Source organism: Mus pahari, chromosome X, assembly GCF_900095145.1.
Source record: "Mus pahari chromosome X, PAHARI_EIJ_v1.1, whole genome shotgun sequence".
Lineage (NCBI taxonomy): Eukaryota > Metazoa > Chordata > Mammalia > Rodentia > Muridae > Mus > Mus pahari.
The window spans coordinates 1,289,438-1,310,455 of NC_034613.1; the positions used below are offsets into that span (position 1 = coordinate 1,289,438).

Below are 21,018 nucleotides of genomic sequence, written 5' to 3' on the forward strand. Positions count from 1 at the left end.
ACACACACATACACACACACAGCTTCCCTTGTGCTGTTCAATATTCTTGAATGTGTGGAATCCATCTTCTAGCAGGTAACAGGTGAGGACAGCCCTGCAGCTGTGGCTGGGATTTCAGCCCCATGGTGACATCGGCTATGACTTGGGCTTACACGGGACTTGTGTATGCTAGCACAACCACCGTGAGTTCATATTGCAGCTGCCCTACTGTGCCCAAGAAACAATGTTAGCCGGGCAGTGGTGGCGCATGCCTTTAAATCACAGTACTCGGGAGGCAGAGGCAGGCGGATTTCGAGGCCAGCCTGGTCTACAAAGTGAGCTCCAGGACAGCCAGGGATACACAGAGAAACCCTGTCTCGAAAAACCAAAAAAAAGAAAGAAAAGAGAGAGAGAGAGAGAGAGAGAGAGAGAAACAATGTTTCCCTGGAGTAGTCTACTGCCTCTGCCTCTTACAACTGTATTTTTGGGTGCCTAGAGCTTTGGGTAATATTTTGGCCATGCTTTTATTTGGTCATTCATACTATACTGAGAGACATTTGAGAGGACCTTAACTTTGAAGAATTCAAAAACAGTATAGTTATCTGAAAGAACTCTTCTGGCAAATTCATAAACTGGCACTACCAATCCTTGGAAAAGAAAGGCTCATTAATGGAGCTATTTTAGAACAACCTAGTCCCTCACTGGGATCCAGCATGTTCGACATCTGATTAACTAGAGCTACAGGTACATGGTAACATGGTTACCAGATACATTTTGAGTACCCACTGATGGCAATGGTCTCTGTCCCCGGGTACCATACAGTCCATGCCCCTGAAGCACTACAATACTCTTCTCCTTTGCCATTTATCATCAACTGAACAAACTAATGCAGACAATAACCTCACAAATTTCAGTACTATCAAAGGATCACTACAGTAGATTCACTGTTTCTAAAAAATAGGAGGCTGAGGTCGGGGTAAGCCAAATGGTAGCATGCAAAAGTTCTGAGCCTCAATCCCTTGGACAGAAAAAAAAATCAGCTAGGAGTACCCCAGAGAGTAAGCCATGAGTTCAAAGGCAACCTGGTCCAAGTAGTGAAATTGTGACTAATCCGGGCCATAGAATGAAACCTAGTCTCAAAAACTCTAAAACTAAATTTAATCAAAAATAATAGTAAATACAGAACTTCCAAATTCAGTTTTCCCAAGTAAACAGTTTACAAACTCTTACTGTTATTCTTAGAATAGAAAAGGCTAGATAATACAAAAAAGTCATTTCTTTTTCCTGGACCCATCAGAGAACTGAGGCTACAGAAGAACCTGTGACCTTGAAGTCTGAAGAGATAGTTTATCCAAAGACTCCCAGCCAAGATCTGCTTACCTGGAATAAAGCGAGTTAGAGCCATAAGAAGAAGAAGAAGAACAAATGGTAGCAAATGTTCAAATGGCAATGCGAATGAACTGCTGGAGCGGTGCGGACTAGCATCAATCTGAGAAACCCATGGTCTCCAGTCCCACACCAAAGCTCTACTGCCAGAATCTTCCCCAAGTTCTCACAGTGAAGATCCTAGAAACATCTCCTGACCTTGACTAGGGGAGAGATAAGTAGTCCTTGTGAAATATGCCCAGGGATTTCTTCACAGCAGACAAATATGCTCCGAGGGAAAGCACTTTGCCTGAACCTTATTCCTGGTTGGAGGGAAGGGCATTCCTGCCATTCCAGCCCCCAGCCAGCCTTCCAGTTTAACCTGAGGGGAAAATACAGGGCTTCAAGGAATTCTAAAGGGTGGAGAGAGGCGCAAAGTGTCACTTGGAGAACTTGTGAAGTTCATAGTCACAAGATACAGTCCCAGTAAAACACTAAGAATTAATCCAATTGCTTAAGCACCACTCCAACAGGGCTCTGGTATCCTAAGAGTAAATTACAGTTGAAAGATTTGCAAGACAGACCATTTCTAAAGGAGCTAGATGTAGGCAAACTCAGAATTAAGAAGGGAAACAAAACGAAGGCACAATAGGAATTTGAGCCCTGTGATGCCTAGTTATCCCAAGTAGTAAACACATCTCAATGCCTCGTTACTTTGCCATAAATCCCAACACAATGAAATTAAACTATAAAACAGCAACAGAAGAACTGAACTCCACTCCCTCATCCCTAGAAATTATGCCTCACACTTTCATCTAAACTATGGATTAAAAGCTCTCCAAATAAATTTAATCTTTTTTTGCAAGTAAGCCAGGCATGGTGGCACACACCTGTAAACCTAGCACTTGGGAGATGGAAGGGTAAGGAGTTCAATGTAAGCCATAGCTCCAATCTGAGTTATATGAGACCATCTCTCAATATTACACACACACACAGAGGTACCTATATGAAATGAAAAATAACATATCAATATTATAGGAGGTAGTAGGCATGCACATCTGAATCCCAGCTACTCAGGAGGTTGAGGCAGGAAGATCACAAATTTGAGGTTTACATAGGTTATACAGTGAGTATATTAAATATCAGCCTGAGTTACTTAGAAAGACTCTGTCTCAAAACAAGAAAGAAAAGATGCTGGGACAGTAGAATTGATTGATCTGCAGCTATGAGACCATGGCTTTAGTCCTCAACACCAAATAAGTAGTAAATACATTTTAAAAGTAGATTCAACTTCAGTAGCAGAGTATGTATGTATGTATGTATGTATGTATGTACCTAGCATGTATGAGATCCTGGTGTTCTGTCCCAAGAACTGCAAATACACACACACACACACACACACACACACACACACACACACACACACACACTGTTTCTAAAGTAGTGTTAGAGGGAAATTTATATCATTAAGTTTAAAGTATCTATTAGAAAAAAACAGGGAAGCCAGGCATGGTGTCTCACACTTGAAATCTCAGTACTTAAGGACTGAAGCCACAGGTTCAAGGCCAGAGTGAACTATGAAGAGAGACCGTAACTCAGAATAAAAACAACAGTAAATATACCAAGCAAATGATTCTGTTGCCATTATAACCTGATTTCAAAGCTCATGTGGAAAAGAAAAACATGTAGAACAGTCAACCAACACAGTCCTGGGGATAAACCAAGTTGGAGGACTCACACAAACCAGTTTTAACATTTACTGTAAAGTTATAGATAATCAAAACAAGGTGATTTTTTTTTTTTTTGGCATTACAAGGGATCAAACTCAGGAAACACAGAATGATATCGGCAAAAGGAATGATGCAGACCAAGGGAACAGGATACAGAGCCCAAAAGACTCATGAATATGATGAATCCAATCTATGGTGAAAACAGAGAACTAATTCAATGGACGCAGCAAAGACTGTTTTCAAGGACTGCAAAGCCTGGGCACACATTAACCACATCCAGCTGTGCTTGGTTACCCAGGTAGCCTAAAGAAAGTGGGGACACATTTATCCTGTTAGGATCAACCTGGGCAACAACACTGACTCAAGGAAAAAGAGATGGCACAAACATTAACTCAAACTAGATAATACTATTCAGGGTATAGGTTAAAAAATATCATTAATCCTTGGCCATGGTAGGATTTCTTCTATGTTAGCTCCTGGAAGTTTTACATCTTTCATTTAGGTTAGTTATGATACATGAGATAGTAATACAAACAAACAATAAAAAATGATTACATTAAAATTTGCAGCCTGGGGGTGTAGTGTAAGGGTAGAATGCTGGTCTAATACACACAAGGCTTAAGTTTGATCTATGACAATTAAAACGTTTTCAATTTCTCCAGTTCAAAAACTACCGTTAAGAGAATAAAAAGCCAAACCATGGGCTTGAATAGCATAGATCTAATAAAGGGGTGGGATTCCCAGCACAAAGAGCCCTTAAGACTCAATCCTAACAAAGAACTATGGGCAATAGGGTACTGCTGAGAGCAGGGGGCATGATCTTCCCCCAGAGAAAAGCCCTGCAAAGGGTTAGCCAATCCCAAGAGAGGGGGTGGGGGTGGGAGGTGGAACAGAATATATAAAAGTATAGAAAGGGACCATGAATTTGAGAGTTGATAAGTTCATGGGAGGGATTGGAGAGGGGAAAGGATGAGTAAAATGGTAGAATTAGAATTTTTTTTAATGCATACAAATCATTATAAAAGTGTGCTGTAATCATTAACAAGACAATAAAAGAGTAAAAACCTGCAGGGAAAACTTCAGCAGTAAGAGACCGCCCAAGTCCAATCTCTCAGTCCCATGTGCAGCTGCCAAACTCCACTCCCACCCCTGCTCCAAGGCTGTGGATGCCTCAGCTCTTCCTCCCCTGACCTCCCTCCCCAATTGCTGGAGATTAGGGTTGTGATAAGGGCTCCACTCTCCAGCAGGCACTCCCAGCTAGCCCACAGGCTACTCCAGCCACAGAAGCAGGATCTAAATACAGATCTAACCCCCTTCCCTCCATTCTCCAAACCTACTCTCATTCCCACATCAACAGAGCACCTGCAACAGTTTCTTCCCACCTAATCTCATGGTGGATCCCACAGATCTTCCCTCCCTCCGCCAAATCTTCGATTTGACATTCCCAACCCCACCCCCCCCCACCCCACCCCTAGCTCTAGCAGGCACTCTCTGAGACGCCACAGGCCAGGCTGGCCTGGTAATCAGGTAGCTAATTAGATCTTCCTCTCTCCCTCTGCTCCTCCAAATTAATCCCCCAGTCTCATTTCCAGCTCTGCAGCCTCCCTTCCCATCTCCAGAGGATAACACAGATCTTCACTTCCAAACTTTTATTCCCCCAACTTATTACTTTGTCCCAGCCTTCAACTCCAGCAAGCACTCCCTAGGAAACCAGGAGGTACTCCAAACAGGAAGGCAGGCAGGCAGGCTAACTGAAGACCTTCAGTTCTCCCACCTCCCCAGCGCTGTAGCAGACTTTTTGCTGTGAAATCTCTTCACTCTCTACCCCCATTCCCAGGGGACTAAGCAGATCCTGCTGGAACACCCTACTTTCCTCCTTGTACAGACCCTCCACCACAAGCCGAACCCCACTCCTAAGTCTCAGGGAGCAATGCCCAGAAACACATTGTACCCCAGATTTTCCCACAGGCAACACGCAGACAACACTCTCCTAAAAACCAGAGAGGAAACAGAAACCAAGGAGCAAAACACCCAACCAAAGACCTAGAATTACAATCTTCCCATACCCAGATGCCTACACGCCAGCATAGAATCACACTCACTAATAGCCAGGACAATATGCCTCCTCAGCAACCCCCCCCCCAACAGCAGGCCGTGAGTGTTCTAACATAGCTAAAAACACAAGAAAGAAAAAGACCGTAAAACAGCATTTTTGAACATGGTAGAAGTCCTTAAATAGGAAACAAGGAGATCCCTTAAAGAAATCTATGAAAACACAAACAGTGGAAGGAAATGAATAAAACCATTCAAGACCTGAAAGTCAATATAGAATTAATAAAGGAAACCAAAACCAAGGGAAATCTGGAAGGAAAAAAATTTAGGAACTCTGACAGGAAGCACAGAGTCAAGTTTCACAAACAGAATTCAAGAGATGGAAGAGAGAATCTGAGGCTCTGTAGACACACATGAAGAAATGGATGCCTCAGTCAAAGAAAACATAAAACCTAAAATAAATTCTGGAATGAAACATCCAAGAAATCTGGGACACTATGGAAAGACCAAAATTAAGAACAATAGGACTATAGGAAGAAAAATCCCAGGTCAAAGAAAATATTTTCAAAATACACACACACAGAGAGAGAGAGAGAGAGAGAGAGAGAGAGAGAGAGAGAGAGAGAGAGAGAGAGAGAGAGAAAACAACAACAACAAAATATCAGGCAACAATGATTATTGGTCATTGATCTCTCTCAATATCAGTCCTCCCAATTCTCCCAATAAAAAGACAAAAGACTAAAACCACACCATAATATCAAGGATAAGACATCACCTTAGGGTTAAAAATAATGGGGGGGGGGGAAGGATAGTCTAAGCAAAGGGACCTAAGAAGCAAGCTGGTGTAGCCATTTTAGTATCCAGCAAAATAGACCCAAAACTAATCAGAAGACATAGGAAAGGACACTAATTCCTACCAATGGAAAAATCTACCAAGAGGATATTGCAGTTCTTCACATCTATGCCACAAATGCAAGGGCACCCAAGTTCTTGAATGAAACACTCCTCCAGTTTAAATCACATACTGGCCCTCACATACTGAATAATAATAATAATAATACCCCACACTCATGAACAGCAGGTCATCCAGACAAAGCCTAAACAGATAATTGTTGGAGATAAATGATGTGGTAAGCCAAATGGGCCTAAAGGATATTTACAGAATAGTTTACCCAAACTCAAAGAGTATATATACCATCTTCTCAGCACCTTTTGAAAATGTATCCCAAACTGACCACGTGCTGAGGCACAAAGTAAGTCTCAATAGCTACAAGAAAATTGAAATAATTCCCTGCATCCTATCTGAACACCATGGATTAGAGCTGGATATCAACAAGAGAAAGCTCATAAACTCATGAAAACGGAGTAACTCTCTCCTGAATGAGAAATGGGTCAAAACAGAAAGGAAGGGAGACTTTCTGGAGCCGAATGAAAAGGAACAGATAACACAGCCAAACTTGTGAGAGCAAACGCAGTGAAAGCAGTGCTAGCTCAGAGGGAAGTCCACAGCACTCAGTGCCTGCGTTCAAACCTGGACACATCTCATGCCAGCAAAGAAACAGCACACCTGAAAGCTCTAGAACCGAAAGACAGTAAGTACACCCCAAATGACTAAATAGCATAAAACAATCAAACTCAGGGCTGAAATCAATAAAACAAACCAACAAAATACCAAGAAAACACTTTTGAGAAAAAAAAAAAGATTGACAAATCCTTATCAAAATAAACTAAAAGGCAGAGAGAAAAGATCCACATTAACAAAATTAGAAATGAAAAGGGGGACATAACAACAGAGACAGATGCAATACAATCATTAGGTCATACTTTGGTAATCAACCAAAATCCGATTTGACATAAGACCTACCCTACAAGATACAAGCCATACTGACACTACTGGGGGATGAGCAAGAACCTGAGTCTATGCAGCCCAGGTAGGGTAAAGTCAAATACTACTGCTTAAACAAAAATGACATAGCCATGACTCCTAATGACATTCTGCTATACTCAGAGATCTGTGCCCTTTTCAGCCATCATCAGAGAAGCTTCCTCCTGCAGCAGATGGGAACAAACACAGAGAGCCTCAGCCAGACATTCCCCAGAGAATGACAGACCTTGGTACACTCAGCCTAAATGGGAGGTCTCCATCAAATCCTTCCCCTCTCAGAGCTCAGAGAACCCACAGAAGAGGAAGTAGAAAGAGTGTAAGAGCCAGAGGGGATGGAGGACACTGGGAGCACAGGGGCCTGTAAAGCAACATGCTCAAATCCCATATGAACTCACAGACTATGTAGCTCTCACAGGGTCTGCACCAGGCCCCTTGTGTATATCATGGCTTCCGGTATAGTGCTTTTATGTGATTCCTTAGTGTGTGAATGAGTGGGCCGTGATTTCTCCTGCCTTCCCTTGGGTTCTTTTCCTTTTCTGCTTGTTTGTTTTGTCCAATTTTAATGTGTTAGCTTTTGTTTTATCTCATTATATTTTATTGTATTCTTTTGTTTTTAAATGACGGAACTGTAAGCGGGTCTGTATGGCATTTTCTTAACTAGTATTAGTGATCCATAGGAGGAGGAAGATCCAGCCCATTGTGGGTGGTGCCACTGCTGGGACACTGGCCCTGGGTTCATTGTAAGAAAGCAGATTGAGCAAGCTGAGTAAGCCTGTACTCAATGGAGTCTGCACCAGCTCCTTCCTCCAGATCCCTTCCCTATTTGAGTTCCTGCCCGAGCTGTTTTTGATGATAAACTGTTATACGGAAGTGTGACTGAAATAAACCCTTCCCTTTCCCCTTCCCCTTTCCTCCTCCCCCCCCCAAAGAAAAAGGAAACTGCACTCAGATATTTACAGCACCTTTTTTACAACTGCAAAAATAAAAACCTAGAAGCAATCAAGATATTCCTCAGTAAGTTAATGGATTTTTAAAAAGTGATATATCTAGACAATGGACTGTCATCCATTAAAAGAAATCCTTTTGCCTTTTTGATACAGGATCTTGTTATGTAGCCCAGGTTGGCCTTGATCCTCATGACTTAACCAAGGAGAGCAACAAAAGAAAGTAGGAGTAGACTAGAACCTGAAGTATAGAATAAATAAATGACTGGGAGAGTAGACAAAGCTCCCCTGGGCAGTCTCAAGGAGTGGGCTTCCCACTCCTTTCTGAGGAGTATAGTGTGGAAAGGAAGAAAAACCCAGTTGGTCAGGTGATCAAAGTTACCATCAACAACAGTATATCATGTGGGTGGGTCACTTGATCTCAGTGGTCTTCATCTCCCAAAGCCTCAACCGAAGCCTAATCAGGAGAAAACATGGGGTAAATTTCAAAAGGAGGGGCACTTTATAAAATACCTGACTACTGCTCAAAACTGTTAAGGTCACTGAAAACAGGAAAAACCCAAGGATGTGTCACAACTACGTGGGGCCTAAGGTGACAAAACTATGTCTCTGTGAAAGTGATAACGTGACTGAGCTGTAAGGTAACACCAAGTAAATCTGAGTTTAATATAAACTTTAATAAACAAAAAGAGACAGATGAAACACTAATGGATAAACTGAAATCTCCCCATTTTCCTATGAAGTAAAGTAAAGGCAGCTTTAAGCCTGTGGATATCATCACATGCATTATGAAGCCTGGCCTAGTAGCTTATACCTATAACCCGAAACTTAGGCAAAGGGATGCACAGGGTAAGTACCAGCCTGAGCTGGGCTTCAAAGTCAGACCCTGTATCACAACCACCAACCCCAAAACAGCAACAAAGCCAAAAAGACTTACTGTTTATGGCTCATGTTGTTTGTGCCCCCATGGTACTTTTGACTCAGGCCTCACCACCCATTTTCCCAGAACATATGTCTAAGAGAGTTCCACACATTTGGCCAGGTCACATAGTCTGTTGCTTTTTCAGACAGTCTCCGCATGAAGCACTGGCTAGTCTAGAACCCACTATTTTCATCTGCCCTGAGTGCTTGGATTCCAGGCCAGGACTCTGAGGTGATGAATGTGGGTTTCATCTGGAGCTAGAGTCCAAGATTTGTTGTGTTTCTCCTTGAAGAGAAACCATGAGTTCTTTACCGTTTGGAAAAACAAAGAAAACTGCTTCGTAGTCTCCTTAATGGATTTCAAGTCCCGTGAAGCTTTTCGTTCTATCACCTATGTTCAATCTCTGCTCTGACATAGTGGGAAGTTACAAAGACTCAGTCGCTGGTAAGAGAGAACTCTAGAACCAGCATCAGCTTTGAAGGTACCCCGATTTTCTTCTATTTCACCCCAGTACCATCGTTCCTTTTAATGTCTCTTCTACAATTTCTTCAGAACCCGTTATCCTGTCCTCTTGGTTTTTGTTGCCTTCATTCAGGCCTTTGATCTTTTGCCTAGAATTTAAGTAGTAAAAATTTCACCATCCCCTGAGTTGCCCTCAATTTGCCCTCGGCACTGTCAATTTTCCATGACTCAAATCTGATCATATCACTCCTCTGCTTTTAAATCACTTGTTGATGCTTTGGCTACAAGATAAGGTCCCAGAGTGTACACAATGTTATGCCATCTAGACTTCTAGCTACATAGCCTTCCTTATACCTGCTGTGCCCCCTGCTGCTCTAAGTGGCACCATCCACCCACACACCTCACCCTGGGAGGCTTGGACCGCAAACAGACAGGTTTCATTTCTGTAATTCAGTAGCATTATGAGACTGCCCAGTGCTAGCCTCTTATATGGATGAACACTCCATACATACGGATGGAAGAAAGAAAGAAAGAAAGAAAGAAAGAAAGAAAGAAAGAAAGAAAGAAAGAAAGAAAGAAAGAAAGAAAGAAAGAAAGAAAGAAAGAAAGAAAAATGAATATACTTCTGGCCTTGCCCAGGCAAGGGGGAACAGGTGGAGGACAAGCACAGCTCCAAATGTTTTCCTGTAACTCAGACTCCTCTTCCACTCCCCTCACCCTGAGTGGGTTTTTTCTCTACTTTATAGACTATCTCGGATGTGTTTAGCATTGCCATACATAACTGATTTATTCATTCTTCATAAATCAATTCCTACATAGCCATCTGGAAAACAAGAACCATTTTTACTAACTTTTAAGTTCCGTTGAACTTACTTTTTAGTACATGCTATCATGCCCAGTTTAAAAAAAAATCTGGCATTTTCTGCATAATTTCACCACGTTTCAGTAATTTTCTGGCCTTTTTTTCTATTAATGGTTTCTTTACTAGGAAATCCTATGTGAAGACATTAAATAAGGAAAGAACGCTTTGAAAGCAAAGCAAGAAAAATGCATCACAACAGAATATAAGGTAAGTGAGCTAATTTTTGCATGTGTCTCATAAAAAGAAGCCTCTTTACTTTGTGGACAGATCTGAATGAACTGCAAGCAGTAACGCGTCTAAGAATCTACTGAAAAGTGGTGGAGGACTACTTATTTTAAAACATATTGTATGGTCATAGGCAATTTCAAAATGCATTGTTGGCTTCAGTTTTCCAGCCCATGAAATGGCAATAATGAGTAATGACTTACCTTGATTATGCACTGCTACCAAATGAATACATGAAAGGACTTGCTGAGAATGCCATAAGCAACTCTTTTTACTACACTGATGAGTGAGTTTTGGTCTGACCAGAGGGCATATATTGAGGTCTCAGTTTAGTGATAGCCTAATGACCGGTTACTAAAGCCAGTTACTGCTATAAATAACATACTGTGTTTGTAGATGCATGTACTTACAAATGTTTGCCTTTTCAGAACTATGCTAATAAGAAAACCCATAACTATGAAGGCATAAATACCTCCTCTTTTATGAACTTTAAATTCATAGGCTATCTCCTGAGGTACCTTTCCTACTCAAATTTTTGTCATCCTTGCTGCTTTTGCTTTCATTTTGATTTTTGAGACAAGGTCGTCTTCTACAGCTTGAACTACTTCTGTAGCCCAGGTTGGTCTTGAAGTCTCCATCCTTCTACCTCAGCTTCTGAAGTGCCAGGATTACCAGTGTGCAGCAATGCATCTTACTTTTGAACCTAAGGTTTTGTTATCTTTTTTTGTACTTTCCTTCCTTTTGGGAGGAGGGGAGATTGGCTGTTTTAGGTAGAATCTCATTAGTGAATCTTAGCGGACCTATAACTTACTATGTAGACCAGGCTAGTCTCAATTTTCTGGCAATTCTCCTGTCTATGCTCTGGAGTACTAGGATTATAGACATGCATCACATGCCTGAAAACCTTTTTTCATACTGCTATGTTCATTCCAACTTTGTCATGTTGTCTTAGGGTTTTATTGCTGTGAAGAGACAACATGACTAAGGCAACGCTTATAAAGGTGAACATTTCATTGGAGCTGGCTTACAGCTTCAGAGGTTAAGTCCATTATCATCATGGCAGGAAGCGTGGCGGCATGCAAGCAGACATGGCACTGGAGGAGCCAAGAGTTCTGCATCTTGATCCACAGGTAGGAGAAGAAGACTGAATGCTGCACTGGATGTGTAGCTTGAGAATAAGAGGCTGCAAAGCCCACCCCCATAGTAACATAATTCCTTCAGCAAGGCCACAGCTACTCCAACAGTGCTATACCTCCTAATATTGCCACTCCCTATGGGCCAAGAAGTCAAACACATGACTCTATGGGGGCCAAACCTATTCAAATCACCACACATCTTTGGAAACCTTCCCCATCTTTCCTTTAAAAAAGTGATGGGGTGTATCTTTTTTCAAACATGTATGGGTCTTTTTTTAAAAAAAGATGTATTTATTTTATGTATATGAGTAAACTGTAGCTGTCTTCAGACACACCAGAAGAGGGCTTCGGATCCCATTACTGATGGTTGTGAGCCACCATGTGGTTGCTGGGAATTGAACTCAGGACCTCTGGAAAAGCAGTCAGTGCTCTAAACCATTGAGCCATCTCTCCAGCCCATGTGCATGGGTCTTTAGCCTGCATGTATGTTGGTACCAACAGAGGCCAGAAGAGGGCATCAGATTCCATGAAACGGGAGTTACTGATGGTTGTGAGCCGCCATGTTGCTACTGATAACTGAACCCAGATCCTCTTCGAGATCAGCAAAGTGTTTATAACACCTATGCCATTCCTCTATCCTTGATGTATTTTATTTTGCTGCTGTTGGCATTTGATGTAGGGTCTTTCTACGTAGCCCACTCCCTGACATCGAACTGGCTCAATGTCCCAAGTGATGGGATTACAGTCCACTCCCAATCTGTTGAGTTGCCTGCAAGTTGTATAGGGAGTTCCAGCTTTCATAAGCCATGACCCATGCTGGGGTGGGCTTTACTGACACAGTTGTCACTGAATCATTTTTACTCCTGTAAATAACCCCTCGCCTATATTCCTGTATACCAATAAAACTCACCAGTTCACCAAGATAGACTTAGGTGGGATCTATCATGGGCTCCCTATCTGGGCCAAGGAGAGATTTGTTCAGGTCTCTCCAGAAATAGTATCTGTCACACAATGCCTGCTCAAATATACTTTTCTGTAAAATCTGATTCTTTACACAAACAAATGGATATATAAGAGCTATAGCACTTATGGGATTATAGCATAAATAATCACATAATAATAATAATAATAATAATAATAATAATAATAATAATTCGCAGTTTCTTTTAAAATAGGGCCTAATTATGTCATCAAGCTTAGTTAGCACCATACTCCTAGGCCCTGGTCCTTCTAATTACAACAAGAAATACATATGTCAATAGAAAAGACTAATAAGCTGGGTGTGGTGGCGCACGCCTTTAATCCCAGCACTTGGGAGGCAGAGGCAGGTGGATTTCTGAGTTCGAGGCCAGCCTGGTCTACAGAGTGAGCTCCAGGACAGCCAGGGCTATACAGAGAAACCCTGTCTCGAAAAAAAACCAAAAAGAAAGAAAAAAAAAAAGAAAAGACTAATAAAAAGTTCTTGCAGATTTAAAAAAAAAAGTTGAGGTGGGTATGATGGCACACACCTATAGCCCTTAGGACTCCAGATATGAAAGGACGAAAATCACTAATTCAAGGTCACTCTTAGCTGCATCATAAATTTAAGGCCAACCATCAAAATAAAATGTTTGGAAAGAAAAACCAGCTGGACACGGTGGTTCATAGCTATAATAAACACCAGGAAGGCTGTGGCCAAACAATTGCCACAAGTTAGACATTAGCCTGGGTTACATAGTAAGTTCCAAGCCTCTTTGGGCAAAAGAGTGAGGCTCTAACTCAAACAAGAAGGAAGGAGGTGGGTAGGGAGGGAAAGAAAAAGAAAGCAAAAGAGGAAAAATATACTCAAACAATATTAGACAAAGAATTAGTGACACTTGAATGGCTCAAAAAGAACATCATGTGAACAGAAAGCTTTCAGGAAAATAAAGTAAACTGTTTAGCAAATATAAGAAACTTTGTTCACATTCACTAATTAAAACTGAAATTTGGAATAATAGATGTCAGAGGTTGTGGTACACACCTTTAATTCTAGCACTCAAAAGGCAGATATCTATGAGTTCAAGGCCAACCTGGTCTACATAGCAAGTTTCAGGTCAACCAGAGAGCCACAGTGAGATGCTGTCTCAAAAAATAAAGGAAAAAAAGAAAGTAACAATAAAAATTATTCACATTGTAAAGATGAAAATTAAGATATTTTATACCAATGTGGTGGAAGAAATTAATAGTCATACATTCATGCTATTAAAAAATGCTCTCATGTGCTTAAAAGATACACATATACTCAGTGGCGGTTTAAATTATAATGGGTCACATAGAATAATGTTTTTAAATGCTTGGTCCCCAATTTGTGGAACTGATTGGGAAGGATTAGGAGGTTGTATGGCCCTGTTGGAGGAAGTGTGTCACAGGAGGTAGGCTTCAAGATTTCAAAACACTCTCAATTCCCTGTCTGTCTAATTCTCTTTTTCTCTCTGTCTCGCCCTGTGTCTGTGTCTCTCATTCTTTCTCACTCCCTCTCTTCCTCACCCCCCCTTCCTACTTTCATATCAAGATGAGAGCTCTCAGCTGTTGCTACCAACATGCCTTTGTTCCACCATCATGGACTCTAACTTTCTGAAACTGTAAGGCAACTAAACATGTTTTTATAAGTTTCATTGATTAGTGTTTTGTCACAGTTACAGATAAGTAGCTAAAACACACAAACCTAGACACATACACTCATATAATACGGTTGTTCACTGTAGCATTATGTGTAATAACAAAAGATGGGAGTAACTAAAATGTATATCAATAGAAGCTTGGTTACATGAGAAAAAAAAAACATAGCCATACCACAGCATTGTATACAGCTATAGAAATGACAATGTAAGTAGGTAACCAAGTACCCACTGATACAGTACCTAACTTTTTTGGCAATTTCCTGTTGATGGAAAGTAAAATTATAAAAAGTGGAGATTTATAAAAATGTAAGATTTGAGCACCTACTTCATCAAGAAGGATCTATAATGCTGGCCAATGAGCATATGATATGCTAGTTAACATCACTAGCCATTAAGAAAACTGAAATCATGAGATAATGGTACATACTTATTAGGAAAACAAAAATAAACATTACTGGAAATAACAAGAGCTGCCAAAGACGCAAAACACACAGAATTCTCATATAGAGCAAGTTAAGATGCAAATTTTCATAAGCACTTTGAACAATATTTTGGCATTTTCTTTGAAAATCAAAAACATTTACCATGTGAGTGAGTCAAGGCTTCCACTCCTGGGTATGCATGAAGCAAGAAAATGATAAGCCTTCAAGGCAGTGAGCTGAGTAAAAGAATTTAGTCTTCAAAAGAGGACACAGGCCAGAGGGCTAGGAAGATGATTGTGTGGGCAATGGCACTTGCTGCTGCATTTGGTGACTATAATTTTATCCATAGAACCTACATGGTGTAAGAAAGGAACCGATTCCTTAACATATCCTCTGTCTTCGAAATACACACCATGGCCCACACACATGCTCCACCTTGCCCCCCCACCCCAACAAGGTAAAATACTATAGATTTCATTAATATGATCTCCTTAAGGGGAAAAAACCTACTAGGGTAGGGAAAAGACCAGTGGTACCCAGGACTAGGAAGGACAGAAGTCTAAGAGCAACAAAGGAATAGCAAGAAAGAATTTTTCTATGGGTCAAAACAACTCTATATCCTTTCGGCGATGTTGGCTACAAGAATGTATTACAAGTTGCAAAGCTGTGTGCCTACTTTATACAAATTAAAAATAGCTTTATACTTTTTTTTTAAAGTAGCAATAACGATACCTTCTATTTCTCGATCTAAAGGCGGCACATCATCTCTCATAGAAAAGTCCATAGCAGTCCCTGGGATGTCCATCAAATCTTCATCACTAGAGCTGCTCTGGAAGCTACTAAAACTCCCCTGATGAAAGCCTCTGTTATCCATGGCTCCTGTGTAGAAAGAAAAGTATTGGCCTTATAACAATGAACAATTAGCTCCTGACCAGTGTACTTGTTCACTATGGTAAATACACATAATTGCATGGTAAAATTGCCAACTTCAGGGCTTATTTCACTTTTGAAGCTTGTTATTTCTCAAGGCACTCACACTGTGCATAAAATTACTACTATTTATCTTATTAGCAGCAGACAGGGCCACACAATACAGGGCAATACATACACTATATAACCATTGGGTCTGGACAGATGGCTCGGTGGTTAAGAACACTTGTGCTTTGCAAAGGCCCTGAGTTAGGTTTCCTGCACTCCCATCTGTAGTTTTAATTTCAGGGGAGCCAAATGCCTTCTTCTCACCTGTGCAGGAACCAAGCATTGCTGTGATACATGTACTTACATACAAACAAAGCGTGCATACAGATACAAAAACTGTAAAATCTGGGGGTTGGAGAGATCTCAGTGGTTAAGAACACGGACTGCAGCCGGGCGTGGTGGCGCACGCCTTTAATCCCAGCACCCGAGAGGCAGAGGCAGGCAGATTTCTGAGTTCGAGGCCAGCCTGGTCTACAGAGTGAGTTCCAGGACAGTCAGGGCTATACAGAGAAACCCTGTCTCAAAAAACCAACAAAACAAAACAAAACAAAACAAAACAAAACAAAACAAAACAAAACAAAAAAATAGCAAGAGCACTGACTGCTCTTCCAGAGGTCCTGAATTCAATCCCAGCAATCACATGGTGGCTCACAACCATCTGTAATGTGATCTGATGACCTCTTCTGGTGTGTCTGAAGTCAGCTACAGTGTACTTACATAAAATAAATAAATAAATCTTTAAAAAATGTAAAATCTAAAATTAAAAATGAAACAAATATATATCACAACTACAACTATGGATAATGGCTTAAATCATGATTTTTTTTCCCTCTTTTAACTCCACATTCCCTGTCATCACATCATTAACCATTGTTAATCTTGGGTATCAACTCCACTGGATCTGGAATCAACTAAAAGGTGAGCCTCTGGGCATTTCTTTTGTTTGTTTGTTTGTTTGTAATTTATTTTTTATTTACATTTCAAGTGTTATCCCTTTATCCAATTTTCCCCTCCCAGAAACCCCCTATCCAATCCCCCCCCGCTTCTCTGAGGGTTTTCCTCCACCCACCCATCAATCCCACCTCCCTGCCCTCAATTCCCCTACACTGGGGCATCTATCAAGCCTTCATAGGACCAAGGACCTCTGCTCCCATTGATGTCTGACAAGGCCATCCTCTGCTACATATGTGGCTGGAGCCATGTGTACTCCTGGGAGGTCTGGGGGGTCTGGTTTGTTGATACTGTTGTTCTTCCTATGGGGCTACAAACTCCTTCATTCCTTTCTCTAACTCCTCCATTGGGGACCCCACACTCAGTGCAATGGTTGGCTGTGAGTATCTGACTCTGTATTTGTAAGCTATGGCAGAGCCTCTCAGGAGACAGTTATATCAGGCTCCTGTCAGCAAGCATTTCTTGGCATCCACAATAGTGTTGCAGTTTGGTGACTGTATCTGGGATGAATCCCCAGGTGGTGTAGTCTCAGGATGGCATTTCCTTTAGTATCTGCTCCTAATTGTCTCCATATTTGCCACATGAGTATTTTGTTCTCCCTTAGAAGAGAAAGTGGGGAAAAGTCTCGAACACATGAGCACAGGGGAAAATTTCTGAACAGAACACCAAAGGCTTATGCTCTAAGATCAAGAATTGACAAATGGGACCTCATAAAATTGGAAAGCTTCTATAAGGCAAAGGACACTGTCAATAGGACAAAATGGCAACCAACAGACTAGAAAAAGATCTTTACCAGTCCTTCATCCGACAGAGCGCTAATATCCAATATATACAAAGAACTCAAGAAGTTAAGGCTCAGGGCTGGAGAGATGGCTCAGTGGTTAAGAACACTGACTGCTCTTCCAAAGGTCCTGAGTTCAATTCCCAGCAACTACATGGTGGCTCACAACCATCTGTAATGAGATCTGATGCCCTCTTTTGGTGTGTCTGAAGACAACTATGGTATAGTCATACAATAAAATAAATACACGAATAAATCTTTTTTTAAAAAAAAAAGACTCCAGAGAACCAAATACCCCTATTAAAAAACTGAGAACAGAGCTAAACAAAGAATTCTCAACTGAGGAATACCAAAGGGCTGAGAAGCACCTAAATAAATGTTCAACATCCGTAGTCATCAGGGAAATACAAATCAAAACAACCCTGAGATTCCACCTCACACCAGTCAGAATGGCTAAGATCAAAAATTCAGGTAACAGCAGATGCTGGTGAGGATGTGGAGAAAGAGGAACACTCCTCCATTGTTGGTAGGATTGCAAGCTGGTACAACCACTCTGGAAATCAGTCTGGCAGTTCCTCATAAAACTGGTCCCATTACCTGAGGACCCAGCTATACCACTCTTGGGCATATATTCGCCAACATAGAACAAAAGATTCTGCAACCTAGAACAAGGACACATGTTCCACTATGCTCACAGCAGCCTTATTTATAATAGCCAGCAGCTGGAAAGAACCCAGATGTCCCTCGAAAAAGGAATGGATGTAGAAAACGTGATACATTTACACAATGGAGTACTATATTACTCAGCTATTAAAAATGATGAATTCATGAAATTCTTAGGCAAATGGATTGACCTAGAAAATATCATCCTGAGTGAGGTAACCTAATCACAAAAGAACACACATGGTATGCACTCACTGATAAGCTCCAAATACCCAAGATACAATTCAAAGACCACAAGAAGCTCAAGAAGAAGGAAGACAAAAGTGTGGATGCCGCTGGGCATTTCTCAATGAGATGATTTGAAGTGGGAAGACCTACCCTAAAAGTGGGTGGCACCTGCATAAGGACAAGGAAGAAGGAAACTTGGTGTTTGCCTGTTTGCTTCCACTGTTGCAGGCAAGTTCATCTATTCTGCTGCTGCAACTGCTACATTCCTCCACTGATATTGGAACCAGCTTCTTCAGATATCCAACAAAGACTGAAGTAGTTTTCCTGGAATTCTCCAGGTTTTCAATGCCAGACTGGAACTACTAAAACATCCATCTTAGCCTTCTTGACTGAGCAAATGTCAGATTCTCAGACTGTCAGATGTGAGACAGCCATTATTGGGTTATCCACACTTTACCCTGTAAGCCAATGTAATAAATCCCATTTATAGGCACATACTCATTCTACTGGTTCTGTTCCTCAAGAACACAGCCCCCTTTCTGGAAATGCTGTATTGAACCTTTGACTCCATCAGTATTTTGAGGGGCTTGAGGGTAATGCTAAAGATGAAATCCAGGACCGTACACACACTATGACCGAGCTACAACACCTACCTATGGGTTTTCTCTCATAGCTCTGTGTTTTCTGTATTTGTTCTAAATTTGACTTCAGTAGATTTCTTCAAACAAATATTTCTTTATTAATTATTTCCATTTCTGTAATTTTTTCAACTAACCTTTGGAGGGTTTCAAAAGTAAGAAAACAGTAACCCAAATGAAATAGTTCATACATATATCATCTCAATACTTGTGGGGATGGGGAAGCAGGACTGCTATTTTCCAGGTTGGTCTGTGTGGAAAAAAAAGCAATAAATGTCCTTTGACAGAAGTGACAGGAAGGGTAGCACATGTAATGGTTTCTTGGGGGTACTTCCTCAGCTTTTTCATGAGGTTCATGGATTTGACAGTTTGGAATATTATAGGTTACAACTGGTTTGTAAGCAATCTCCCCCTTGTTATTATATAAGCTCTTAGGTCAAACTTACTATGAAGCTGAAGATAAGCTTGAACTCCTGCTGATCTTCCTGCCTCTACTCTGTAAGCACTGGGATTAGGTCTATACCAAGAGGTACAACAACAAAATGTCGCTTTGTAACAGTTTGTGATTATTTTCTGATGTGATATTTTGGCACTAATAAACTCTTTCTTATAAAAATATTTAATTTAACCATTATGTATTTGCATGTCAGCACAATATTCTTTTAACCAGTGTGTCCTAATCAATTGCTGTCATTTTTCAGGTTCAAATTGCTCAAATTTGTTCAGTAGGAAGTTCTTCATGGTGGCTCCACCTTGCTTTCCCTCAAATTTATAACCTCCTTTTTCCTTAACTATTGTCGCATACATATGTGTACAGTCTCCAACACCCCGGGTCACAAACCTTCTCACATCACTTGGGCTTGATTCTGTAACCTAGGCCAACTACATGCATAGGTTTCCTGTAGAAACAACAAACTTCAAAACTAGATCTCAGTTCCCATCTGACTGTGATAAGAGTCCCAGCCTGAATTTCACTTACCTTAGTTGTCCTTTAAGGAAACCTAACGTACATTGACTGTTTCTGGTCCCAAACTCTTACATGTGAAATGCTTCAAAATCTGAAACATTTTGAGTTTCAACACGATATCAGAATTGGAAATCCCACATCTGGTGTCCCCTGATAGGTCGCAGTCAACCTGAGGTATACTAAAATGTTGTATAAAATGATCTCTGAACCATGTATAGGTTCAAATTAGGGTCATATGTAGACTTGAGTCACATCTCAAAGACATTTTATTATATACTCAAGTATTTTAAAATCTGAAATTTCTGGTGGCAAGCATTTCTGGTTTGGTGTTGTTGTTTTTGAGACAAAGCTCTCACTATGTAGCCCAAGCTGCTTTGAATCTGTAATTACCCTTCCTCTGTCTCACCATGATGCTCTACTACTCTCAAGAATTTTGATATATTAAAGGATATGAAATCTGTATCTAAATACTTTATTAACCTCTTCCTCAAGACCATTCCTAAGTTCATAAGAATTCCACATAACACTTTGCTGCTGCTTCAAACTCAACAAGACTGAAAAAAAAAACAGAACAGTAGTAAAAATATTAAATTATACACAGATCATAAAATCCAAAGAAGGCATGGTCCTTGCCCTTCTCCAACCCCAGACACCAATGTTCCTTTTTAAATCTAAGTATCATCAACATTCATAATTAATGGCTATCTGATTCTAGGATTCGGTATTTTCAATGAACCTACAAAAAAATCCTCAATTTCAATTAGTAGGGGTTTCTAGTTTTCTAAAATTCTCAATTGGAAACAAACTTTGTTTTAGTTGATGAGAAAAAATGGACTAACAGAGTAGTATAACTTAATTTCTCTCTCAATTTAAATTTATTAAATGAAATAAGGCATGATAGCATAGGTTATTAATTCCAGCACTTAAGAACAGGCAGAAGAATCTGGAGATCAAAACCAGTATGAGATATATGAAACTCAGCCTCAAAACAATGAAGGAAGGAAGGAATGGAGGGAAGGAAGGAGGGAGAGAGAAAGAGGGAGAGAGAGGGAGGGAGGGAGGGAAGAAGGAAGGAAGAAAAGAAAGAAAGAGAAAGAAAGAAAGAAAGAGAGAGAGAGAGAGAGAGAGAGAGAGAGAGAGAGAGGGAGGGAGGGAGGGAGGGAGGAAGAAAAGAAAGAGAGAGAAA

General features: G+C 40.7%; 1 protein-coding gene across 2 annotated transcripts in view; it reads right to left on the reverse strand.

The window, feature by feature from the left end:
* Window positions 1-21,018, reverse strand: part of Clcn5 (chloride voltage-gated channel 5) — a 167,252-nt gene that overhangs the window by 44,183 nt on the left and 102,051 nt on the right. For both annotated transcript variants that reach the window (XM_021187461.2, XM_029534061.1), the window contains one exon: window positions 15,359-15,505. In XM_021187461.2, the coding sequence (XP_021043120.1) occupies window positions 15,359-15,505 (147 nt within the window). The remainder of the gene's footprint in view (window positions 1-15,358; window positions 15,506-21,018) is intronic.